The following is a 28000-nucleotide window of genomic DNA, read 5'->3' as shown; positions in this document are numbered from 1 at the left end:
ATGGGGTCAACAAAGATCATCTACCACATTGAGGAGCAGGAGACCCCCTACCTGATCAAGGTGCCCGTACCACCAGAGACCGTGACCCTGGGAGACTTCAAACTGGTCCTCAACAAGCCCAGCTACAAATTCTTCTTCAAGTCCATCGATGAAGACGTGGGGTAAGAGAACAAGAAATTATGAATATTAATGCTGTGCCTTGAACCCCAGCATCCATAATCGGGGGGGGGGGGGGGGACATTAGCCAAATGATAGTCAATCTACAAGCTCACAACGTGTGGCATGAAGAGATTTGGTGTAAATGGGAAGAAGCGGTCCAAGTAGCTAACAGAGCCAGCTCGGGGCCAGTCTAGACGGTTTAAGTGTTAAGCTCATTTTACTCCTAGGTCACTCAGACATTTAACACACTAATAATAGTAGAGATAGTGTACCAATTAAGGCTGGACAATATAACAACATTTATAATTGATCTTCTATCATGTTTTCTTTTCTGTAATATTGTGAATCATGATACTTTTTGTTGCATAAAATAACACCACAAACCCTGGGTCCCCTATTTTGGGCATGTCATTATCGGCAAACATTCAAAAGAAATTGTTCCGAATAGTGAGAAAAGCAGATCTAGACACAGGTTGAGAGCTTGCAGATCCGCTATTTTCGCTATTTGTCATATGAAATAAACTATGTAGGGCAAGCCAGATGTTATACTTGAGAATGCTAGCTGAAGCCTGCAGTAGCAGTGATTTACCATGTGATTTTACATTACAGATATAGTGATATTTATCAATATCGAAATAAGTTCTTGTGATTTTGTGACATCTATATTGTTCTATGTCACCTATTAGTCCTAGTATGAATCTTTATGTATGTTATCATGTTGTCCTTTTGTCTATGCATGTATAGAATAGAAACACAAACACAAAGATAATCGCAGCTGATCGCAGTGTTGATCAGTAAAACAGCACAACCTTAATTCCATTGTTGTGTTGCTTTTATACAACAGTTCTACAAGCAGCATGTATTGGTTAACACAATAAGTTATAAGTGACAACTGATTTGTTTATTTTTCATTTATTTGACAACAACACAGTATTTCCACACCTGGAATGGGACTAGACTGTTAAAGCAACATATAAACATTTTCTTGCACACTAGATTGCTACGGTGTGTCTACACCAGCGATACCCAACCCGTCTGGTGGGCCATGAGGATATCACAAGTGGGCTCCTAAATAATTGGCAAAACACCAAGATTTGAATGATAATAGGTTTTAGTGATAATATATATATTTTTTCTTTTAATAATGTAGATTTTTTGTCTTTAAAACCTTGAAACATGAGTTTTCATAGTGATACCGATAAATAAGAACTTAAAGTATACTGTGTTGGTTCCAATGATCCAAGCCGGAACACGATTGATTGATTGATTGATTGATTGATCATTAAAACAAAGCACACGCTCACGCTCCAAACAAAGCACACGGCCACAAACGCTTGAAAGTTTCAAGTGTGCCCTGATCCAGAAAAGGTTAGCTATTTTGTATCATGTACATTTAAGATTTAAACTCCTGTCTGTTCTGGGCCAGTGTCTTTGTGTCAGGTGTGATGCAGGGTCTTCAGCTCTCCCTCCACTGTCCTACGCCAGGTGTTCTTGGATCGGCCTCTTTTATGTTTACCATCTGGTGTCCGGTGAAGGGCAGTTCAGGTCATGTTGTCCTGCGCTCTACGGATGACACGTCCAATCCAGCTAAGAAGATGTTGGTTGGAGAGAGATGGTTTTGGGCCAGAGTATTGGCTGTATTTTCCGTTGGTTTTTGGTGTGGAAAGTTGACTGTTTGTGGAGATAATTTTCTGTAGTTTCTCCAACATTCTGAACCATATAGCAGGGTAGACATTTATTTTGCACCCAGTGAAATAAGAGTTGACAATGGCTTTGGTGGCATCTGTTCACAACATATAATTCATCATGTTATGTGAATGGTATGTTATAAAGCTGTAGTTCTGAAACTTCTTAATTGGAAGGACCCCGAGTTTGGTAAGCATTAAGCCAGGGACCCCCTCCCTTAACTCTGACAGTGTACTAACTACAAACGGAACAACCGTCAGAGTTACAAACCAAAGTGTCCAATTGGTTCCTCCTAACTATCAATAATTTTGCTGGGGACCCCCCCGGAACCGTCTCGAGGACCCCTGGAGGTCCCCGGATCCTACTCTGAGCAAAATCATGTCACCTACAGCGACCATACAGGGTAGTGATCAGAAGGTGTCCCTGAGCAAGTCACTTTACCACTTAAACTCTCTAGCCTGGTTCCAGATGAATCTGCCATTGCAAAACTGCATTGCATTGTGATATTGTCTGGCCATGCGAAGCTATAAACTCTCACCTTTGTTGACCGGGGTCCTCCAGGGGTCTAAACTTGGTCCCCTACTTTTTCTTACCTCTACATCAAATCTCTTTTTCACAATGTGTCACAAGTTCTCACAACAAGACATATTGTGAGCTGGTAGATCGGCTGTTTTTGCTGAATGTTCGCATTTTTATGATATGGGACGATAGGGTTCATGTGGTTAAAGGGATACTTCACTTTCACATAAAATAAACATTAAAAATATATATTAAAAAAAATGAAAGAAGTTATGGCAAAATAAAGGCCCCCTCACACATTAGTAGGACACTCTAATGCGTGAGGGGGCCATGAATTTTCCATAACTTTTTTCATTTATTTTTAATATATTTTTTAAATGTTTCCCCGGCCCTAAAGTGAAGTATCCCTTTAACTGCTCCCCGGATGCTGTTTTTAATAGCACTTCCCCACTGCTCGTACTGTGAGGACAAATTTCACATTATGTGAAAATGTACTGTAGCAAATACCCTAAAAACAACTAAAGGGGACTCAATTATTATTCATTACTACAGTATGCTCACTCACTGCCATGATGGCCAGTGTGTGTATGTATATGGCTGTGGCTCTCAGACTGTGGTTGGTGTGTATTGTATGGCTGTGGCTCTCAGACTGTGGTTGGTGTGTATTGTATGGCTGTGGCTCTCAGACTGTGGTTGGTGTGTATTGTATGGCTGTGGCTCTCAGACTGTGGTTGGTGTGTATTGTATGGCTGTGGCTCTCAGACTGTGGTTGGTGTGTATTGTATGGCTGTGGCTCTCAGACTGTGGTTGGTGTGTATTGTATGGCTGTGGTTCTCAGATTGTGGTTGTGTCCCTGCCTTTCGTGCACATTCTGGGTAACATCTGTGACAGCAGGTTTACTGCTTCCCAGGGGAACTGCGGTCTATGAAGCTGTCTGTCTGTCGCAGATGCTGCTGCTGCTGCTGCCCTTCTGGACTGCAGATAGAGACGCTACTCCTCCTCTCGCCTGCTCTCTCCCCCTCTCTCCCCTGCTCTCCCTCTCTGCTCCTCTCTGCTCCTCTCTCCCCCTCTCTCCCTATCTCCCTCTCTCTCCCCTCTCCTCCTCTCTCTCTCTCCCCCACTCTCCCCTTTTCTCCCCCTCTCCCCCGCTCTCCCCCTCTCTCATCTCTCAAGGGCAGTTTTCCTCACTCCTCAAACACAGAGGCCCTCAGATTTTCTCTCTCCAGTGGGTCTTATGATTTTGTTTTGTTTATTCGTTTAATGTCTTGGCTCTGTTCTCGTCACGTTTTGGGATGAGCGAGTCGCGTTTGTGAGCACGATTGCCCTCTTTTCCCCTGCGTCCAAAGTGCGACTGAATATCGTACTCAGACCTTGTTCTGTATGACTTGTCTGGATTTAGTGCTGCAGGATATTTTGACCACTTAAACCCTATTAGTTGACAAGGGTCCCCAGGGCTCTATATTATTTTGGTCCACTCCTCTTTTCCCCCTCTACACCAAATCACCTTGCCGAAAATCGGCAGTCTACAGGCTCGCAACGTGACGCAATTCGACGCATTGTGAGCCTGTAGATCAGCTATCTTTGCGGAATGTTCGCGGCAAAATAGGGATGCTACGGTTCATGCGGTTAAGATGAGCTGCTCTTCAGGTGAAATCAGGGGGGTAGTGTGTTGTTTTATCTTTCCCTGCCCTTTAAATACATTATTAGCTGATATGGTGACTCTCACTCCTAATTCTCTGCCATAGTCTGAAGACTCACCTCTTCAGACTCCACCTCACCCCCTAGCACTTCACTCTCCTTGCATCCCTTCTTGTTCCGCGAGCTTAGTATGCAGATATACAGTATCTGGGTGAATTGTTCTCATGTTTTGTTACTTAGATTAGTTTTTTTTCTAACCACAAATGTACAGAATGTTATTTAATGTTTACCTGGTATCCTATTTTCTTTGAGGCACTACATTGTTAAATATCAATTCTGGCTCTTGCTACATTAAATTCCATGAAACGCTGGCTGATATAGGCCTAACGGTATAAATAAACCGAGCCTGAAGCTCCAGGTAGCTGCTGATGCGCTAGAGCTGCACTTCAGTTGTCCAGATGGATCCATAAAACTCCCTCAAGCTGTCTGTTCTCAGCTGTTACTTAGCATGCATGCTGTGATTACAGCTCCCATGCAGCAGTAATATACTTTATCTCAGTGCTTCTCAAACCTTTTCATGTCAAGGACCCCCAAAATGATATGCATTTGGCTGCGGATGTTTTTTAATTCACCCCTCACCATGAGCACTGAGCACTCTATGAGCAAGTAAAATAAAGAAATACTATTTTCTTAAAGTCTCTGTCTAAGGAGTTTTCCTTAATATTCATGCAGCGAGCGAGTCTTTTTCTGGCAGTTTTCCTTATTGTTTTTGAGACCACCGCACCTAGCCTGGTTCCAGCCGAATCTGCCTTTGCAAAATCGCATCGCACTTTAGCCCTCGGCAGATTAGGTCTGGCCCCCCTCCATAGAGATTCCATTTCTCTCCCTCCGCAGTGGTGTGGAGCCAACCAGGGCCCAGTATCCAAATGTGGGCGGGCTTATCACCTTATTTGGAGCAATGACGTACAAGGAAGCACTGCTCTGATTAGTTCGTGAACAAGGAAGCACTGCTCTGATTGGTTTAGGTCTAACCAATAGAGTCCGTTTGGATCTTTTTGTAACCGCCCCTTGGAAAAAAATGTATCGTTGATAGGGACCAGACTAATATCCACGCAGTGTGTCGTGTGATATTGTCTGGCCACGCGAGGCTACACCGCACCTGCAGTCAGCCGTGAACAAGGACAAATAAGGGCACAACAGTTTTCCCTGTTTTTTGGCTGCAGACCCCCATCTCAAAAAATATTTTGTGTCAGGGACCGGGACATCCAAAAGCAAAGATTTGGGTAAAAAATGTTTGCTTTAAAAAATATACTGTATATCGGGAAAATTTGTGCTAATCTTTGAAATATTAAATTCAAAGATTTGCACAACTTTCCCCGATTTTTATATAATAGCCAAAGTATAAAATATGGTTAAAATGATTGTGATATTATATTAACTAATTTAGCTGAGGACCCCCTGGTAACCCCCAAGGACCCCTGGGGGTCCCCGGACACCACTTTGAGAACCGATGATGTATCTGACCCTGACAGACACATCATCATCATCATCATCATCGTCAACCTGCAGGCCTGATTGGCCCCTTCTGGTCCGCGGACCGTCAGTTTAGCACCCCTTGCGTTAGGCACAACATCCATTCAGACAGTTAGCCAATGAATAGGCTCATTCTACCACTGAGCAACACAGGGAATTGAACCCATATACACTGTTAGTATGAGTTCAGGTTAATCTGTAGTGGGATTAAACTGGATTATGATGTTTAAGGATTATAGTGGCCAGAGGATGAAACACAAAGGATTTATGTGATTTCACTGCATGACATTTGATTTGACCTTTTAAAGCATCAGAGCTCTGAGCCAAAGATCCAGAGAGAAGAGAAGGTACTAGAGGTGCAACAGTTAATCAAACGAATCCATTTAATTTATAGTGTAAAATAATATACAATAATAATTTAATAAAATAATCGATTAATAATCAATCCCTATTTTGGGCATGTCATTATAGGTGGAAAGTCTCAAAGTGAAAATAGCAGATCTATAAGCTACACAACACGTCGCCATGCAAAGCATTGTGAACTTATAGATCTACCATTTTCACAATTATTGCATGGCACCGTTGTGGGACAAAGTATAAAATGGGGCTTTAGTGGTTAATCAATTTGTTGATATTAAAAGAAACCTGCTTTTTGGCTCCTAAAGGGGTGGGACACCCATGTGATAAGGATACAGGAAGTCAATTGATGTGTCTTGGTTTTTGGTGTATTGGTCTCAACCCACAGCCACGGGTCATGTCACATGTCTATCAACCCCGTTATATTTGTTTCGCTGAAAATTAATTGTAATTTGTGGATTTAAATAAAGAATTAAAATGTGTGTGTGTGTGTGTAGGGTGGTTAAGGAAGAGATTTCTGATGACAACGCCAGACTGCCATGTGTCAACGGACGAGTGGTCTGCTGGGTGAGTCTGTCTGTCTGTCTGTCTGTCTGTCTGTCTGTCTGTCTGTCTGTCTGTCTGTCTGTCTGTCTGTCTGTCTGTCTGTCTGTCTGTCTGTCTGTCTGTCTGTCTGTCTGTCTGTCTGTCTGTCTGTGTGAGTGCCTGCCTGCCTGCCTGCGTGTATGTGTTTGCACACACACAGTCTGCACTGTTTGTGTGTGTGTGTGTGTGTGTGTGTGTGTGTGTGTGTGTGTGTGTGTGTGTGTGTGTGTGTGTGTGTGTGTGTGTGTGTGTGTGTGTGTGTGTGTGTGTGTGTGTGTGTGTGTGTGTGTGTGTGTGTGTGTGTGTGCAAGGACTGATTTCTTGTTCCCCCCCTCTCTCTATAGTTGGTTTCAGAGAGCTGTCAATCAGATGGCGGGGGATCGGACTGTCAGTCTGAAGCTCCGCCCCCTGACCAAGCCCCTCCCATTCCTCCGCCCCCACAAGAGAGGACAGGAGGAATAGGAGACTCCAGACCGCCCTCTTTCCAGTAAGTCCCGCCCACAGTGTGTGTCAAGTTATTTTTTATATAAGCTTTCACTGGTATATTTTTCACAATATCCATTCTCTCTATTTTTATTTGCGATTGTCTACACTCACTGCAAAATGACGCAGACATCGGAATTGTACTGGAAATGTATTTATTTATGTATTCAAAAGTGAATAAATACAATTTCTGACAACGCTGTTGTCAGAAATGGTGCTAGGTCCCTGCAGCATTTTCTTTTCACCGGTATGTCCATGATTTGATTTTGAATTGAATTCTTGGATGGCAGTCCTAACAAACAGTGGAGCTTCCAAAAAGACTATATGGATGTTACACGTTATGACTTTGAAGCTGCAGTAAGTGACTCCAAAACAACAGTCTTTGCAGTTTGTGAACAAAGCTCTGTTGAGTGGTGAAGCGTGTCTATACAGATCTAATCTGGACGCTGTCATTCCCTCAGTGACAAACTGAACGTGATCACTCTGTCATGTCAACTAGTACTTTGGTGACCAAATGGAAATAATGATCTTTATAAATATTTCGACCTGCTAAAAGTGCTAACCTCAGTGCTAAACTTCACAAGAGCATTTTTTATGTAACCAAGAGATTAGCTGGGAAAAAGCCACTATATAACTATAACATGAGTAATTCCTCAACAGCGACACTTGGCTGTAATGTGAACGCAGCATGGCACTGTGTAAACAATGAGCTGGTAAATGCATTTAGTACAGAGGATCATTCTGCTGCTTATGAAACAGAACCTACGAATCATGTACCTGTATCTCTGGAATGACACTTAACATGTCAATTGTCTCTGTTATGTACGTATCTGTGTGTGTGTGTGTGTGTGTGTGTGTGTGTGTGTGTGTGTGTGTGTGTGTGTGTGTGTGTGTGTGTGTGTGTGTGTGTGTGTGTGTGTGTGTGTGTGTGTGTGTGTGTGTGTGTGTGTGTGTGTGTGTGTGTGTGTGTGGTGTGTGTTGTGTATCAGTGCTAACGCACTAGGAGCTCAGGAGGATTCAGAGAATGAACGGAGAAAGAGGAGAGGAGAGCAGACGAACGGTAAGACATTCACAGATCACAGATGTCCGCCTACTGCTACGTCTGGTTGACATCTACATTCAATGAATGGACTGCAACTGTCTGGAAACAATTCAGATAGTATTCAAAATAATAACTACATTGCAGAACCATTGCAAAGACATTACTTCATATTATTAGGTTTTGTTAGTGCAGCTGTTCTAGCACAGTGGTTCTCAACCTTTTCAGGCCGCGACCCCCCTAAAATAATCATATTTAAACTGGGGTTCCCCCTCCTTGACAAGCACTTGGAATTGCAGGAGTTGAAGCATTAGATTTAGTTTGACTCAGTTCCACAGATAATATTGTAAAAATATTGCGTTGCGAGGCGTCGTGAGCTTGTAGATCGGCAATTTTTTGCCACTTTCTTATATCAGTTGATAATTTGGCCAATGTGTGACCAGTTCTTATAGTATAGTTTGTTGATTACTTTTGATGCAGTAATGGTCTTTTTTCCAGCTGCAGTTGATTTCTGACCGCCTGCTCTCGCCCGCAGCAACGTTTATATACGTCTGGTCCTGCAATATTACCACTGGGACCCAAATACAAACAGAACAGAGAGAGCGATGGCCATAACAGCACCACGGACAGCGACACACTAGGCTGGGCTTACTACTCCAAAGTAGCTCATTAATAAATAGATGCATATACCTGTATGTAACAACGTTTTGAAATGATGTTCTCCTACAGTTCCTTTCCATTTGTGTCAGTAACAATTGAGAAATGTGTCCAAATGTCAGACCTGCTACGCTTTGATTTTGTATTGTAGCTTTGATCCTCTTTTCAACCGTGTTTGTTGACTCTCTCGCTTCATGCTGCAACAGTCCTCCAGCCACTGGAGGGGCCCAACCCCACATTCCAATTGTTTGTTGTAGAGCTTCTATAGAGCGCACTGTCAAAAGTGCTTTCAAGGGGTGCCCGATGGCCTAGTGGTTAAAGGAGAATACCGGACAAATTAAGTGTTGTCTTTGATGTCTCGTTACTCACCGACCGACGTGAAAAGTGGCGTTCTTTTTTTCCATAGATTCCCGTGTCGTCATTTTTTAAACCCCCTCCGTTGTCAGAATGGGAGCGCGTGGGTCAGGGAGATTCGTCTATTATAACCGAGGCAAAGTTGTTTTTCTCTCTACTCCTAGTCATTGTGGAGTCTCATGAAAGTCAAACATGCGTTGAAATTTCCAGCGAGGCCACCGTCAATGGCGAACGAGTTAACACTGGATGCTTGTTTCTTTCCAGAACCTGGCAACTCGTGTTGCCAGATTCTGGAAACAAGCAATTAAAAAATGACGACACGGGAATCTATGGAAAAAAAGAACGCCACTTTTCACGTCGGTCGGTGAGTAACGAGACATCAAAGTCAACACTTAATTTGTCCGGTATTCTCCTTTAAGGCGCATACCACATATAGGCTTTAATGCGCCTGGCAGCGATTTGCGGATTCGATTCCCGAGCCCGGTGGCCTTTGCTGCGTTTCTCTCTCTCCCTGTTTCCTGTCATTTTTCACTGTACTATCTAATAAAGGCAGAAAAGCCCCCAAAATATCTTTAATTAAAGCACTTTAACTTGCCCATAGCCACAAATATGAAAAGTCACACCATATGTCATAGAAATGCTATTTCCCCCATCAGCTCCCTCGCGTCCTGACGGCTGCAACCCACGACATACACAGCCCCAAGCTAGGCAACCCAGTCTGGTGGAGATATGCCCTTTATAGTGTTGAGCTCTATAAAATGGCGAGACACTCTTTGAGCAGCACAAAACCCTAATTTTCCTCTCTGCTGCCCCCTTGTAGGTGCGAGGCTGAATGGGCACTCCTCTCGACCAATGGAGCAGAGGGGGGTGGTGGAGCAGAGGGCAGGGCAGGGGGTGGAGCTGGCGGGGTACGACAGCGCTTCAACGCTGCTGAGCAGCGAATTAGACATCAGCAGCTTCTACGAGTCAGAGGAGGACGGCAAAGGAAGCAGGTGAGACACACACACACACACACACACACACACACACACACACACACACACACACACACACACACACACACACACACACACACACACACACACACACACACACACACACACACACACACACACACACACACACACACACACACACACACACACACACAAATACAATTGTGGTAGCCAATCTGCCCTAGAGTCAAAGTACTCACTAACCCTTGAAAGCCTTGGCCACACACACAGACACACGGGTGTGTGTGCACACACACACACACACACACACACACACACACACACACACACACACACACACAGTTACACACAGTTACACACACATGCACGCACGCACACACAGACACCCACGCACTTACGCACGCACGCACACACGCACGCACGCACACACACAACGCACTCCTCTATACAATATATAAGTACTTTGCTCAAATCTCACGCTCTAGTTAAGCCACACACACACACACACACACACACACACACACACACACACACACACACACACACACACACACACACACACACACACACACACACACACACACACACACACACACACACACACACACACACTTCAGCTATTATCTATCATTGCAACCTTCCACAGGATTGGCTCATAGAGGTCTTGTGATCTTTATAGCCAGCAGTACTAAAGCTGAGAGGGAGACAGTGTAGGAGAGACGGACAGTAGGACAGCTGAGAGGGAGACAGTGTAGGTGAGACGGACGGTAGGACAGCTGAGAGGGAGACAGTGTAGGTGAGACGGACGGTAGGACAGCTGAGAGGGAGACAGTGTAGGTGAGACGGACGGTAGGACAGCTGAGAGGGAGACAGCGTAGGTGAGACGGACGGTAGGACAGCTGAGAGGGAGACAGTGTAGGTGAGACGGACAGTAGGACAGCTGAGAGGGAGACAGCGTAGGTGAGACGGACGGTAGGACAGCTGAGAGGGAGACAGCGTAGGAGAGACGGACGGTAGGACAGCTGAGAGGGAGACAGCGTAGGAGAGACGGACGGTAGGACAGCTGAGAGGGAGACAGCGTAGGAGAGACGGACGGTAGGACAGCGGAGAGACGGACAGTGTAGGAGAGACGGACGGTAGGACAGCGGAGAGACGGACAGTGTAGGAGAGACGGACGGTAGGACAGCGAAGAGACGGACAGCGTAGGAGAGACGGACGGTAGGACAGCGGAGAGACGGACAGTGTAGGAGAGACAGAGGGTAGGACAGCGGAGAGACGGACAGTGTAGGAGAGACGGACGGTAGGACAGCGAAGAGACGGACAGTGTAGGAGAGACGGACGGTAGGACAGCGGAGAGACGGACAGCGTAGGAGAGACGGACGGTAGGACAGCGGAGAGACGGACAGTGTAGGAGAGACAGAGGGTAGGACAGCGGAGAGACGGACAGTGTAGGAGAGACGGACGGTAGGACAGCGGAGAGACGGACGGTAGGACAGCGGAGAGACGGACGGTGTAGGAGAGACGGACGGTAGGACAGCGGAGAGACGGACGGTGTAGGAGAGACGGACGGTAGGACAGCTGAGAGGGAGACAGTGTAATAAATCTAAAGTAATAACGTGTTTGCTGATGTCATTGTCCTTCCTGTGATGTCACGGCAGGCTTAGCGAATCAGAGCAGAGTAGCTCATCCCATCTCATCAGACGGCATCGCAGACGCAGACGGAAACCACCAAAACCACAACGCATGGAGAGGGTATGCACACACACACACACACACACACACACACACACACACACACACACACACACACACACACACACACACACACACACACACACACACACACACACACACACACACACACACACACACACACAATATTTACTTGTAAATACTAGTTGAAGTATTTGTAAAACAGTTGATGTCATGTTTCATGACTTCTGTGTGTGTACTAACTGTATATAACTGTCTTCTATGAATGATCTGTCCTTCATTCTCCTCCCCTCTCATCTCCTCTCCTCCTCTCTCTGTCTCTCTCTCTGTCTCTCTCTGTCCCTCTGTCCCTCTGACTCTCTCTCTGTCTCTCTGTCTCTCTGTCTCTCTGTCTCTCTGTCTCTCTCTCTCTCTCTCTCTCTCTCTCTCTCTCTCTCTGGTTCTCTGGTTCTCTGGTTCTCTGTCTGTCTCTCATTCACTCTCTCTGTGTCTCTTTGTCTCTGTCTCTGTCTCTCTGTCTCTCTTTTTCTCTCTCTCTCTCTCTCTCTCTCTCTCTCTCTCTCTCTCTCTCTCTCTCTCTCTCTCTCTCTCTCTCTCTCTCTCTCTCTGGGTGTAGTCTTCATCGTTCAGCAGTGTAACTGACTCCACAATGTCTCTCAACATCGTCACTGTCACTTTAAATATGGGTGAGTACTGTGACCCTGTGTCTACCAATGCCTGCGTCCCGTTTCATGTTAATTGTGAACCTGTCTACTAATATGTCTGTGTCCCGTTTCATGTTAGTCGACCACTTGTGTGTCCAATGAACCAAGGAATTTAGATCAAGGAAAGGACATCAATGTCATTTTCTCTGTTCAGCAATTCCATCAGGTAGATTCTGCAAACTGCAACCGGGAGTTTGGTGGAATACATTGGAGTCAACAAAGGCCAGGTGGACCAGCTTACGAACAAATACTATTTCTGAACGATTGCGACTTTGTAAAATACTCGGAAAATAAAAGAAGACATACAGTATCATACGTTCTTTTCTGTGTTGCTTTTCGATGTGCACACTGTATAATTGTATTGAGATGTGTAAAGAGCACAAAGTACATTCCTGAACGTGCCAAAGTATGGGGCTGTTAACCCATTAAGACCTGAGGCGATTCTTTAAAAAAAAATCTAAATCCTAACAGTTTTTTGAAAAAAATAAAAAATTTATTTTTTCACGATTTTTCAAAAATAGCAGATCTACAAGCTCGTAGCGCGGCACTCGGTGCCGCGCTATGAGCTTGTATATCTGCTATTTTTGAATAGCCAAAGGCATCTAAAGTGACACAGAAGCGTTCCAGGTATCAATGGGTTAATGTGAGACTGTCGATCACTGACAGCCTGACAACCAAATCTTGCGATAATGGCGAGCCAGAGACGATAACTGGTGCTGTTTAGATGTCTCAAAAAAATATTCGTTGACCACCTTTTTTCTCACTAACGAAAACTAAATAAAAAGAAAAGTAAATGATGATGACTAAAACTAAGACTATAAATATATTAACAATTTGTCAACAAATAAAAACTAGACTAAAATGTTAGGGAGGGACTAGTGGAAAATTGATCCAGGAGAACTAAGACAAGTCATTTTATGCTTGGTTGCGCTCGGGTGTTGTGCTCTGAAAATAGCAAATCTACAAGATCGCGTTGTGAGCTTGTAGATCGGCTATTTTCTGCATGCAACCAAGGGTAAAATCAGCCATTACGACGCCATCAAGGTCCGCCAAAATACATTTTAGTCGACTAAATCAACTGTAGATTTAGTCGACTATAATCTTATGATATTTAGTCAACTAAAACTAGACTTACAGTAAAACATTTCAGATGACTAAAATATGACTAAAACTAAATGGAATTTGATTCAAAAGACTATGACTAAAACTAAATCAAAATTTGCTGTCAAAATCAACACTACCTCCAGCGCCTCCCGTGTGTCGAACGCTTCCGAATTGGTGTCTGTTCCTTCTTTATCATTTTTCTTGCAATGAACATCAGCAGTCAATGTGCTATCTACGTGTATAATATCTATGAGTTCCACCTAATTTCAGTCTAATGTACAGTACAAGCCTCATTTATACTCGGTCTGTATTTATACTGTTGTTGTTTGTTTTAGATGTATCATACAATCCTGCATTTCGTCTCTGTCGGGTGAAAACCTCATACTGTATGTCCAAAACTGTTACTTTTCAGAATTCAAATTCAAAAATAGCAAAAGTAACAGATCGACATGCTCAAACCGCTTCTCCTCGCGGCGTGCGAACATGTAGGGTCAACATCGTATGATCAAGTAGGGCTTTAATTTACAAATAAAACACACAAAGTTAAAATATGGAGATAACAGGTTTCTGCCCGACAGCATACAATCCTGCATTTCTTTCTTTGTACGATGGATTCTGGTCGGCTTTGAAATCACCATCTCTCTCCCTCTTGCTCTCTCTCTCTTTCTCCATTTCTATCTCTGTCTGTCTGTCTGTCTGTCTGTCTGTCTGTCTGTCTGTCTGTCTGTCTGTCTGTCTGTCTGTCTGTCTGTCTGTCTGTCTGTCTGTCTGTCTGTCTGTCTGTCTGTCTGTCTGTCTGTCTGTCTGTCTTGTCTGTCCGTCCATCAGAGAGGTACAACTTCCTGGGCATCAGTATAGTAGGTCAGAGTAATGACAGAGGGGATGGAGGGATCTACATTGGATCCATCATGAAAGGAGGAGCCGTGGCCTCGGACGGACGAATAGAACCAGGGGACATGCTACTGCAGGTGTGTGTGTGTGTGTGTGTGTGTGTGTGTGTGTGTGTGTGTGTGTGTGTGTGTGTGTGTGTGTGTGTGTGTGTGTGTGTGTGTGTGTGTGTGTGTGTGTGTGTGTGTGCGTGCGTGCGTGCGTGCGTGTATTTTGTCTCTGTCGGGTGGAAACCTCATATGTCCAAAACTATTACTCTTCACGATTCCAATTCAAAATTATCAAAAGTAGCAGATCTACAAACGCCGCGTTTCGAGCTTGCGGATCTGCTACTTTTGATGCTTTTGTGTGACGCTGTAGTAGGGCGTTATTTTACACAACAAGTTAAAATATGGAGAAAGGAGGTTTCTGCCCAACAGCGCCGATATATATATATATATATATATATATATATATATATATATATATATATATATATATATATATATATATATATATATATATATATATATATATATATATATATATATATATATATATATAATGTTTCATTCTCTCTGTCTCTGCAGGTTAATGACATCAACTTTGAGAACATGAGTAATGATGATGCTGTCAGAGTGCTCAGGGAAATCGTCCACAAACCAGGGTGAGTCACAAACCCTGTCCACTGGAACCTGTTCACTGTGGACTGAAACCCATTTCCAGTACATTAAAATCTCTGTGTGTGTGTGTGTGTGTGTGTGTGTGTGTGTGTGTGTGTGTGTGTGTGTGTGTGTGTGTGTGTGTGTGTGTGTGTGTGTGTGTGTGTGTGTGTGTGTGTGTGTGTGTGTGTGTGTGTGTGTGTGTTGTAGTCCAGTCACACTGACAGTGGCTAAGTGTTGGGATCCGAACCCACGAGGCTGTTTCACACTGCCCAGGAGTGAGTATCTGGCATACACAAATACCATTTTTTTTAGTTTTATCAGTTATATTTATTTAGTTATTTTCATTTCATGGCTTTAAAATGACTTTCTTGTGGAACGAGGAACGTTTGAAGAACGTGTGTTTTTGTCCTGCACCAACGAATACAGGGATGTGGTGTAGTAATGTACAGAGTACCGAAGTCCTGACGTCACTCCCACTACCCCGGGTCACAGTGTTATTTTTTGTATCGGGAATCTTAGATTGCGTCATATAAGAACTGTTCCAAAAATAAACAAACCACCCCGGCCACACCCGTTTGTCAGGTATGTGACTCTGTATCGTTTATGATATCGAGTTACATTTGATAACGTCTGTGTTTGGAGAACATTTTCTTCTTTGGATAAATTAGTACTTTTTCACTGTCAGTTGATTCTTCACTATGGGGATTTACAATACAACAAATATTGCCGTGACCCAGGCGGATAGCGCCCTCTAGCGGCAGTGATGTCAAGACTTCTGTGCTCTATTAAATGTGTTATTGTGTGTTGTTGTGTCAGGTGAACCCGTCCGGCCCATCGATCCTGCAGCCTGGGTGTCTCACACTGTCGCCATGACAACAGGACTCCAGCCTCACTATGGTACGAATCACTATCATCAAAACACCTCCGTCACCATGACAACATCACTGTGGTAACCAATCACTATATCTAACACCTCTGTCACCATGACAACCTCACTGTGGTAACCAATCACTATCATCTAACACCTCTGTCACCATGACAACCTCACTGTGGTAACCAATCACTATCATCTAACACCTCCATCACCATGACAACCTCACTGTGGTAACCAATCACTATCATCTAACACCTCTATCACCATGACAACCTCACTGTGGTAACCAATCACTATCATCTACACCTCTATCACCATGACAACCTCACTGTGGTAACCAATCACTATCATCTAAGATCTCTGTCACCATGACAACCTCACTGTGGTACCAATCACTATCATCTAACACCTCCATCACCATGACAACCTCACTGTGGTACCAATCACTATCATCTAACACCTCCATCACCATGACAACCTCACTGTGGTAACCAATCACTATCATCTAACACCTCTGTCACCATGACAACCTCACTGTGGTACCAATCACTATCATCTAACACCTCCATCACCATGACAACCTCACTGTGGTAACCAATCACTATCACCTAACACCTCCATCACCATGACAACCTCACTGTGGTAACCAATCACTATCATCTAACACCTCCATCACCATGACAACCTCACTGTGGTAACCAATCACTATCATCTAACACCTCTATCACCATGACAACCTCACTGTGGTAACCAATCACTATCATCTAAGACCTCTATCACCATGACAACCTCACTGTGGTAACCAATCACTATCATCTACATCTCTATCACCATGACAACCTCACTGTGGTAACCAATCACTATCATCTACACCTCTATCACCATGACAACCTCACTGTGGTACAAGCTTGCACATCAGCTATATTTTTCTGTTGGTGAAGTAGAGCAGTCAGTCAGTGCTTCTCAAATTGAACCCCCATCAGAAGTCCTTGGGGGGGGGGGGGGTTCCAGGGGGTCCCCAGCTAAATGATTTAGTTAGGAACCAAATGGATCACTCTCAGAGTTATGGAGTCCATGGTCCTAATGCATGCCAAAGTGGGGGTCCTTGAAATTAAAGCATTTGAGAACCACTGGTATAATGTATAGGGCTTGAGTGGTTATACCAATATTGTTTCTCTCTCTCTCTCTCTCTCTCTCTCTCTCTCTCTCTCTCTCTCTCTCAGCTTTGCAGGAGGACTGTCAGCTGTCCATTCATAGTGACATGGCGATGGTTGCCAAGGCGATGGCCAATCCAGAGTCGGGGCTGGAGGTTCGCGACAGGATGTGGTTGAAGATTACCATCCCCAACGCTTTCATTGGTCAGAATACAAAAATACTGATAATAAGGCATTGTCAATCAGCTGAACCCATCACCGTTCTGAAGGATTATCTGAATTTTAAAATGTCAGATCTAGTGGACTGGTTGTAGCATCATGTCTCTTCTCTGCTCCTCTCTCTCTCCTGTAGGCTCAGATGTGGTGGACTGGTTGTACCGTAATGTGGAAGGTTTCACCGACCGCCGAGAGGCTCGCAGATACTCCAACAACCTCCTGAAGGCCGGATACATCAGACACACTGTCAACAAGATCACCTTCTCTGAACAGTGCTACTACATCTTTGGAGATCTGTGCGGGAGTGAGTCTGTCTGTCTGTCTGTCTGTCTGTCTGTCTGTCTGTCTGCCTGTCTGTCTGTCTGTCTGTCTGTCTGTCTGTCTGTCTGTCTGTCTCTGTTGCTTATTGTTCTGAGATGTATTAACACATTTTCCTCTCCTCTCTTCTCCTCTCCTCTCCTCTCCTCTCCTCTCCTCTCCTCTCCTCTCCTCTCCTCTCCTCTCCTCTCCTCTCCTCTCCTCTCCTCTCCTCTCCCCTCAGGCATGGGGGTTCTGTCTCTAGTAGATCCGTGTGGTGTTTCCAGTCGGGGAGGGGGTTGCTCTGACCAGGACACGTTGGCCTCCCTGCGCCCCCCTCACTGCCCCCCGCACCCCTACAGCACCTCCCACCCCCTCCTCCAACACCTCCCAATCTGGAGAGGAGCTGAAGAGAGCCACCACAGTGATGGTGAGATCTATCTATCTATCTATCTATCTATCTATCTATCTATCTATCTATCTATCTATCTATCTATCTATCTATCTATCTATCTATCTATCTATCTATCTATCTATCTATCTATCTATCTATCTATCTATCTATCTATCTATCTATCTGTCTATCTGTCTACCTGCTATAGACCCCTGGGGGACTCGGGTCAATGAAGTATATAGGGGTTAAGTGGTTAATGTTTGTTTTCTCTTATCAGCTAACATATCTCTACATACTGATCATGTCTGTCTGTCTGTCTGTCTGTCTGTCTGTCTGTCTGTCTGTCTGTCTGTCTGTCTGTCTGTCCTCTCAGGAAGTCACAGCAGCGGATCAAACCGCAGTCATAAGGAGGTGAAAGGAGCAGCAGCAGTAGTAGAAGTAGCAGGAGTCAGTGAGTCAGAGCTCCTCAACTCCACCTCCTCAGACAAGGCCCCGCCTCCTCCGTCCTCCTCCCCCCCACCCCTGGACCCGCCCCCGGCACAGGCTCCGCCCTCTGAACAGGGCCAGGGTCAGGAAGGCGAAGAAGGTGGCGACCGTTCCTCGTTACCTCCTGAGCTGTCGGGCTCCAGGCAGTCCTTCCGCCTTGCCATGGGAAACCCCAGTGAGTTCTTTGTTGATGTCATGTAACACACCCAGGAAGTACTGCTGATGATGGCATGATGAAGTCACAATGTGCTGGCTTCATGTACTGACACTGGCTATGTTTAAAGACCCACTCCCTCAAAAACCTTGTTTTTTTTGTCTGCATTTGTTTGGATTTGGATGACCCAAATTCTGGAGGATCAAATACATGCATAATGCATAGGATATGGAATACTAAATGATGGCAAAGATAGAGAAATGAAAACGGTCATGTAAAGCTCCTTCATGAACGTTCTTTTGGCAGAAGAAAAATTATTTAAATGAACCTTTATTGAACAGATGATTTTTCTGCGGATTTCAACCACACGCCATGGGACATGTGGACTGGGACTTTAAACTGGACTTTAATGTGAACTCCACCTTCTGAGAGACAGACTGACTGTGCTTGACAACATTTGAGAAGTGACTTTAAAATCCATCGAGTTTGGTTAATTTCGATCAGGTGTCGTCATGGTAATAAACCAGGCGACACACACACACACACACACACACACACACACAGCACGCACGCACGCACACGCACACGCGCACACACACACACACACACACACACACACAAATAAAACATTTTATGTAAATGTATCTTTTCCATTCAGTATTATTAAGATACTGATACTTCGGATGGGTTAACCACTGAAACCCCAGCATCCTTATTGTGGGGAAAGCTTTCACTGAAAATAGCAGATCGACAAGCTCACAAAGCGTCGCACTGCAACGTGTTGTGAGCTTTACTGCACATTATTATTATTATTTACATGATAAAAAACATTTGCACAGAAACATGGGTGATATCTACAGTACAACAGGCTGAAAAGTACTCTACAAGCAACTACTGACATATCAGATGTAATGTGTGTGAGAGAGAGAGAGAGAGAGAGAGAGAGAGAGAGAGAGAGAGAGAGAGAGAGAGAGAGAGAGAGAGAGAGAGAGAGAGAGAGAGAGATGACACGGTTTGGAAAGTGAATGATAAAATGAATCACTGTATGCAGTTTTATCAGGAAACAAGCAAAGTTTTATTTATAAACATAGTTTTATTGACTAAAGGTGATTCTGTTGTCTGTCTTTTCATTTCCTCCCGGTCGGTGGGTTTTAAAGGGGGGACATCACTTAATTTATTTTACAAAATGTTTTAATATATGTAGCGAACCCGGGCCTCCTGCGTGGAAAGCAAACATCTTAACCACTAGCCTAAAGTAGCAAGTCCCCTCAGCTGGGGGAGATGTTAGGCTTATGGTCATCAGGCAGAGGCTCTGAGCCACTCTGTACATCATAACATAATCTTCAGTACATATTCCAGTTCATTTCATAACAGTCTCCCCGTACATATTAACATCATAACAGTCTCCCGTACATATTAACATCATAACAGTCTCCCGTACATATTAACATCATAACAGTCTCCCCGTACATATTAACATCATAACAGTCTCCCCATACATATTAACATCATAACAGTCTCCCCGTACATATTAACATCATAACAGTCTTCCGTACATATTCCAGTTCATATTTATTAATTTCAAAAATTGTGTCCAGTATATATTCCAGTTCATATTAATATGATAACAGTCTTCAGTATATTCCAATTCATTTAAACAACATAAGTCTCTAGCACATATTCTAGTTCATGATACCAATTTATCATAACTGTCCACTGTCCAGTATATTTTCTAGTTGATATTATTATAATAAGTGTCCATTATACTGTATTATCATGTTATATTATTGCAGCTACAGAACCTTGGCCGGGTTTCCCAAAGAGATTCGTAGAGATGCTGCGTAGAGATGCTGCGCAGGTCCTACGACGGGTCTTACGTGCGTCCACACAGGCTGCGCAGTACCTTAGCAGGCACGTAAGAGCCTGCGATTTCAGGTCATGCGTAGCCTACGCAGCTTGCGTAAGAGCCTCCTACACAGCTGGGACCCGGCGAAACCTACGCTCTACCCTCATTAGTATCAGCTGGTTGTGCCCTACGTGCTATCTAAACTGGCTTCAGGAAACACCATCGTCGTAGGTTCCCAAGTCCATACATAATTATATATATATATATATATATATATATATATATATATATATATATATTACGGCCGGGCCGGTGCGTAACGTGCGATGCCTACCCAAAAAAACAGACATACAAGCTGTCAACGCACTGTGACATGCCGTGTCGATAGCTTGCAGATCTGTTCTTTTGGGTAGGGCGAGCGACTGCGCTGCTTCGTCCTCTATGCATGAACCCGAAGTTTACAAATTGTACTCTGGCGGATGATCCGATCATCTGATAAAAATATTAAGCATATGCCAAGTTAACTAAAGGTATATAAATGATGCTGAGCTAAACATGTTTCCTTAATTTCGAAGTTTTATAGTTAAACGTTATGATGAAAGTCCCCAGTTCCTCTCACAAAGTGACAGCTGTTGCGCTCGCCATGTTTATGAATGGTTAAAAAATCTTTTGAAAATAGCAGATTTACAAGCTCACAACGCCTCACAAGCTTGTAGATCTGCTATTTTCTAAAGATTTTAATACATATTACATTTGGGAAATGGGACATTCTGCATACCTTTACTTTTGGTATTTTAAGTATATTTAATTTACTTGCATAATGGGGACACTTTAGTGTTTTATTTACCTTGCAGATGTCACCTCACCGCTGTAATTTAAAGGAGCTACACCATGAATTTAAAAAAAATATTTGATATTTAATATCATATGGTGTATGTCCCTCATCACTCCTAAATCCTAAATCATCACTCAGATATACTCATCCCAAGTCAATTGTCTCTGGCTTATACAGCACTTTCAGCTGCAATACCAAAACGTCCTATTGTGCAGGGGGGGGCTACTGAGCAATTCTGTCTGTTAATAAAAAAGAATATTAAAAAAAAATATTAAAAAAAGGGAAAAAAATGGAAAAATTCTGCATAAAAAGAAGCATCTAAGAAAAATACAAAATTGGAAAAAAAACACTTTGAACATTTTTGAACAATTCCTTGACTGTTTCACCCACTTCCGGGGGCGGAGCCAAAATCCGAGCCCGAAGTATTTGTTCGTAGACCCCCACTTAGGGGGGGTAGAAAAAGTTTCGGAGCGATTCGGGCACTTTTCATTTAACATTGGGTTTGCCATCATTAATGTTTGTGACATCATAAACATTTCCATTCTGAGATCGCCTGTTCAGACACGCCCATTCTGGAAATCCATGAAATGAGAAGGAATGACTGAATTTAAAAAAAAAAAATTTTTTGGGTACAAGAGACACTGGGGACCCCAAAAAATACAAAAAACCAAGAAAAAAGTGATTTTCATGGTGTAGACCCTTTAATTCAAAAATATATTATTCAAAAGCTGTATTTGGAGTGGACTGCTTCAGGACATCTGACAGTTGGCTCTGGTATTTTTATGATCCATTTCACTGTATATATTCGCAAAGGGTGTTTAAACTGCTGTGTCGCGTAGGACAGCACTACGTAGTTTACGTAGGCTTCGTCCAGGAGGTCTTACGTGCGTGCTGTCTCCCGAATTTAGTTTAGCATACACGTAACGCCGTGCACTCGAGAACCTACGACGATGGTGTCTCCCGAAGCCAGTTTAGATGGCACGTAGGACACAACCAGCTGCTACTAATGAAGATAGTGCGTAGCGGGGTTGCTACTGCGCAGCTGCGTGGAGGCTCTTACGCAGCTTCTAGGCTACGCACGAGCTGAAATTCGTTTGGGAAACCCGGCCAATTGTCTCTTATGATTCATGTGCCAAAGATGATTCCTTCCTTTATTTTCAAACGGTTTCGGACGCATTTCATTCTACAAGCCTTCATTTCTGAACTGTAGAATACCTGAAAAGAGTTGATTTATTATCAGCCCCATAAAATTAAAATGTACACAGACATAAATAACACATTAAACTATAACCCCAATACATCTGTTGGGACTTGGGGGTGAGAGATGAAGCCTACTGCAGGTGGAGGAAGGAATGTTTCAGGAATGGAACGTGGCCCAGATCTTAGGCAGGGCCAGTGTTGCCAGATTGTGCGAGAAAAACAAGCAATCAGGTCTTAGAAAACAAGCGACTATTATAGGTCATAATATGAGCATTGGCTTATATCGTATCTATCATCATATACATCGGGTATTCAAAAATAGCAGATCTACAAGCTCACAAGGTGTCACACACGTTGTGAGCTTGTAGATCTGCTATTTAAAAAAGAGAAGTTAAACAAATGTGGAATGTTTTTTAAACACAAATCAGTATGGGTTCCCTGGCACATAATATTTTCAGATGGCGGTCTGCAGACCGGTCGCCTCACAGCTAGAAGGTCCTGGGTTCGATTCCCATCGGGGACACTGTGAATGTGTTCTCTCCTCCACGTCATCAGTGCTGATACCCTAGGTGGGGTTGGCGAAAGGGCCTTTCTGTGTGGAGTTTGCATGTTCTCCCCGTGTCCCCTATAGGTACCCTCACAAAAAACATGCAGTAATCCTAGTCTCTATATTACCTCCCCCTGGTCACCTAGGGTGCCTGATGGAGGGGAAAGGAACTGGTTGGAATAACGTGTTCCTTCCACGCGCTACGTACGTCCTACCGGGGAAACTCCACCCTGTCAAGCTCACTCCTCAAGCAAGCATGAACTCAGTTCGGGAAAATTGGTTACAAAATTTGTGGGATAAAACATTTAAAAAAGAAATAAACATTTTTGTGAACCACTGATTTTAACTACATTAGGAAGCAAGGCCAAATAAGAAACTACACTTTTAAACTTTAGAAATTAAAGCTGCACGCAGTGATGACCGGGCTCTCACACCTCTGTCCACGTTAGGGGCAAATAGCGACCAATCAGAAGTGGGAGCAGAGCTAAGTAACTCTAATGAAGGACACGTATTTTCAACCGAGTCCATTGAGGCGATTCATGAATCTGTACGACAAGCAGGTCAAAATGTATGGCAAAAGATAAAAACTATGAAATATCGACCAATCAGAATAGGGGCGGAGCTAAGTTTCACCAATGAAGTGAAGGACTCTAAACCGAGTCCAATGAGGTCGACTCACAAGTGGCTACGACAAGCAGGTCAAAAGTTATGGCAAAATATAGGAATTTATAAATATCGACCAATCATAAAAGGGGGTGGAGCCAACTTACACCAATGAAAGACAAGGACTCTGATCTGATTCCAATCAGTTCATCGGTTACAAAGAAAAAAAGGAAAAACTTGACCTTGTAGATCGGCTATTTTCACTTTCTGTTAGGCAGTGAAAGTTTGACGCTTCGCCATGGTCACGCCTTTTTATGAAAACACGCTTTTGATAACTTCTCATCGTTAAGGTCTCTTGTGTACGCTGAGCGAGTTTGAGGTGATTCTGACCATCCTCCTAGGAGGAGTTCGTTAAAATACGGCCCGTAAAATGGAAAAGAATGTACTAAAACGCCACAATAAATTAAAAATGGCTGACTTCCTGTTAGGTTTAGGTCATGGCTCCAAGAGACTCTTTTGTGTGTCGGGACATGATGTGTACCAATTTTCATACATGTAGGCAAAACCGTATTGTGGGGCTTCAATGTTGACATTTTGTAGGGGGCGCTATTAAGCAATCAGGCCACGCCCCCATTTGAGACCATTAAAATACTTAGATTTTTGCCTGTGTGTCGTGTGTGATGTATCGTATGTGCAAAGTTGTGCAACTTTTTGAGTACATTTAGGCCTTCAAAAACGTGATTCATTTGTGCGAAGAAGAACAATAATCTTTGCAGTTTCGCACAGCTTCGCACTGGTGCAGTGCTCGGGGCCGGGCCCTAACCCTACAAGGCAAGCCCCCTAAAAAAACACAACCCGCGACTTTGCAGAAAAACAAGCCCAAAGTCGCTTATAATAAGCAGACTTGGCAACACTGGGGCAGGGCGTGGCAACAACGGATGGGTTGCGTGCAGAAGTCTATGGAACCCATAGCCGGGTAGCCTCGTTCCCAGCCTTACTCATCTTCATCTCGTCGTCTGCGAAGAGAAAATAGCCGGGAGGGACGACCATAGATATCTATGGGGACGACGACGACGTCACGCCATGATTGGCTAGGCCCCCGTTCGTTTAACGTCCCGCGAGCCAATCAGTGGTCGCTAACGTCATTCCACGGTGAGGCAACCCTCCCAGCTATGGGAGGCTGAGCTGACAGCGGTCTGGTCGACATCTTGATCCTGAAGAACAACCAGAGATCTGAGGTCACTTTATAACCGCCTGAAGCCTTTATGAACACTGTCTGTGTGTGTGTGTGTGTGTGTGTGTGTGTGTGTGTGTGTGTGTGTGTGTGTGTGTGTGTGTGTGTGTGTGTGTGTGTGTGTGTGTGTGTGTGTGTGTGTGTGTGTGTGTGTGTGTGTGTGTGTGTGTGTGTGTGTGTGTGCGTGCGCGTGCGTGCGTGCACTCGCGCGCGTGTGCGTGTGTGTGTAACTGCGGTAGAGATCTGACCGTTTTGGTTTGAATGCGGCACCGTCCGCCCGTCCGTCTGTCTGTTGTTTTTCCTCTTTCTGTCACCCGCGAGGGTTTAGAGATCTGTTCTGAACAGATCTACAAGCTACAGTACGTAGATCGCTTGACAGGCTTGGAGATCTGTTTGTCTGTTTTTTTTTTGGTGCTTGACACTGTCGTATGTACCGCGGAGTATAATTGCCGAAAATAGCAGATTTGCAAGCTATGTTGTAGATTGGCTATGTATTTACTTGGGGCCAGCTACCACTTGTTTTTAGATAGTGATTAGGTTTTGTACGTGATATTATTGGTGGGAAACTAAACGTTTTCTTTTTTTGTTAAAAAGTTCAAAATATATTACTGTTATTATTTAAATGTGGTGTGATATTTCTTGTCTTGTTAAGTTTTAAAGGCGTAGTGTGTAACTTTGTCCTGTGTTTACATAACAAAACAATAACAAAATAATGTTAACTAATCATTCCCCTCTATACCAGCAGTTATCAGCCACTGATGTGGTGGTGTTTATTACCTCTGGCTGTATTTGGGTGTTTTCACTGTTTGTTTTGGTAGACAGGATGTTTTTTTGGGCTACCAAAACAATATTTAGGTGTTTTCACGTTTGTTTTGGTAGACAGGGATGTTTTTAGCCTACCAAAATAAACCATGAAAACACCAAAATACAGTGAGATGGCAGTGTGTTTTTCACCCTGGCATACCTACCTAGACATGTCTTATTGTCACTATAGGCGAAAATGGTCAGACATTGTCAAAAACAGCGGATCTACAATATTGTGAGCTTGTAAAGTATATAAATGGTTAATTTATACTTGTGCGAGGGTGTGGCTTGCCAAAACGAACAGATCTACAAGCTAACAACATTATGATGTTACTCTAGTGTCATATTGTATTGTAGAGAAATGTGTTTCATTCACTCTCCCCTCAGGTCACCTGGCTCATCACAGACACTGACAGACAGCTGTCAATCATGATAAAAGTGTTTATCCACAACCACAAGGGGGGGCTGTTGATGTCCAGGGTCTACTGTAATGACACAGGGTGAGTCTCAGCCCTTCTTATTTTCACACACGAACTCGGGAAAATCGAGGAAAAGGTTTGAAATATTGGTGATATTGATTTGCAGTCGTATCGCCCAGCTCTATGTTTAAAGGAGAGTTCCGGTCATTTTAGGTTGTATGTTTGATGTGTCGCTAATCACTCACCAACATACAAAGGAACGTTGAATATTTCCAGATCTGCCCCTGTTGTCCATTCTGCAGACCCCTTGCAGCGGCATAATGGGAGAGTGAAAATCGTCTATTTGAACAGATGCATGCATTTCTCCTACTACTCATCGTGGAGTCTCATGATACTCAAACATGCGCTGAATGTCCCGCAGGAGCTACCGCTCATGCAGAAAGACATGACGCTGATTGCTTGTTTCTCTCACAGAACCTGGCGTGTGCCAGATTTTGTGAAGTGATTAGCGATGTTGGTGAGTGATTAGCGACACATCAAACATACAACCTACTGTAAAATGACCGGAACTCTCCTTTAAGCAGTGTTTTTCAAACTTTTTGTGTCCAAGACACACCAAAGGACAAGTCAAAATGTCAAGACACACCTGTATTCATATCTGTGCAAAATAGCCTCTATAACACCTGTTATTACTCCTTTAACTCAGTAAGCTTTTGTTTTTATTTACTAATGCCAAACAAAAACGTTAACGACGTGTCGTAAGCCATACTTTATACTGTCACACATTTTAAAAAGTAATGAAAATAGCCGATCTACAAGCTCACATGTCACATTGTGAGTAAGCTTGTAGAACTTCTGTTTTTGCTATTATTTTACAATTGTAAAAACTAAATAATAACAATATATACATACATACATACATACATTTTCAATATATATATATATATATATATATTTAGGAAATATAATTTGCCTCTGTATTAGTAAATGCTCAAAGTACTGCGAGAGTAAATTAAAAGATCATTCATAACTTATTGTTTAGTTGTACTGTATGCATTGTATTAATATAATGTGGTTCTCCCTAAAAAATCTCAAGGCACAGCTGGACCTGTCTCATGGCACAGCAGTGTGCCTCAACACGCCGCGTGGGAACCGCTGATCTACAAGATGTCTGATCTACAGTACAAGACCACTGATCTAAAAGGCTGCTGACATCATGCATGACAGGATAACATCAGCAGCTGCTGTGTGGTACGTCAGTGTTTACATCGTGTGTCATCACACTTGAACATAAAACATGAATATTCTTTTGACGCAATTATCAGTCTGCTGTTACTTGTGGAGAGCTCTTTAAAATCAGATTTTCATTTAAAATGAATGATTACGTATAAAGTGGTCATTTGACAGCCAAATGTACAAATATAAACATAATGAATTGTTTATCATCATATTGTATACACATGTGAGCTGCTCTATATGCTGGATAAATGGATTCTTTACTATGATTACGTTTTTATTATATATTTTTTCTTCTGTATTTTCTTTCTTTCTGTATTTTCATTCAGTCTTTGAAGAGCAGCGCTTGTCAGTTAAAGGTGTGGAATTGTTTAAAAGACAATTAAACAACATTCAGTTGTTAAATATCAGCTCACCCGACACTCCTCCAGCGAGTCTGTCTGCTGCACTGTTGTTTTTTTAGGTTTTGATTTTTGTAAACGTTGTATGAGAAAATCAGAACCTAAAGAAAATACAGAGCCAGACAAACACACTACACTGTCCTGTTAGCATGAAGCATCCTGTTAGTGTGAAGCATCCAGCTAGCGGTCCAACACATACAGCTGGTAGGAATGGGTTTTACGTAGTACAGTGGTTCTCAAATATGTTCATGTCAGGGAAGATTTTATGCATTTGTATTTTG

At 43.4% G+C, this 28000-nt stretch overlaps 1 protein-coding gene across 1 annotated transcript; it reads left to right on the top strand.

Annotated features, from left to right (window-relative positions):
• On the top strand, window positions 1–18984 carry dvl3b (dishevelled segment polarity protein 3b; the record flags this gene model as incomplete). Its single annotated transcript, XM_080429273.1, has 15 exons — window positions 1–161; window positions 6390–6459; window positions 6822–6964; window positions 7950–8020; window positions 9831–10002; window positions 11625–11718; window positions 12296–12365; window positions 14316–14455; window positions 14945–15021; window positions 15227–15294; window positions 15836–15916; window positions 17117–17251; window positions 17400–17567; window positions 17805–17990; window positions 18328–18984. 15 exons carry the CDS (start codon window positions 1–3, stop codon window positions 18639–18641), a joined length of 1950 nt encoding a protein of 649 aa, XP_080285399.1. The 3' UTR covers window positions 18642–18984.
• Between the last annotated feature and the right edge of the window lie 9016 nt (window positions 18985–28000).

The sequence above is a fragment of the Gymnoscopelus braueri genome (genome assembly GCF_963280865.1).
Source record: "Gymnoscopelus braueri genome assembly, chromosome: 5".
In the NCBI taxonomy this organism is placed as follows: domain Eukaryota; kingdom Metazoa; phylum Chordata; class Actinopteri; order Myctophiformes; family Myctophidae; genus Gymnoscopelus; species Gymnoscopelus braueri.
The sequence above is the reverse complement of the archived record's forward strand: the minus strand, read 5'-3'. Positions and strand labels throughout refer to the sequence as shown.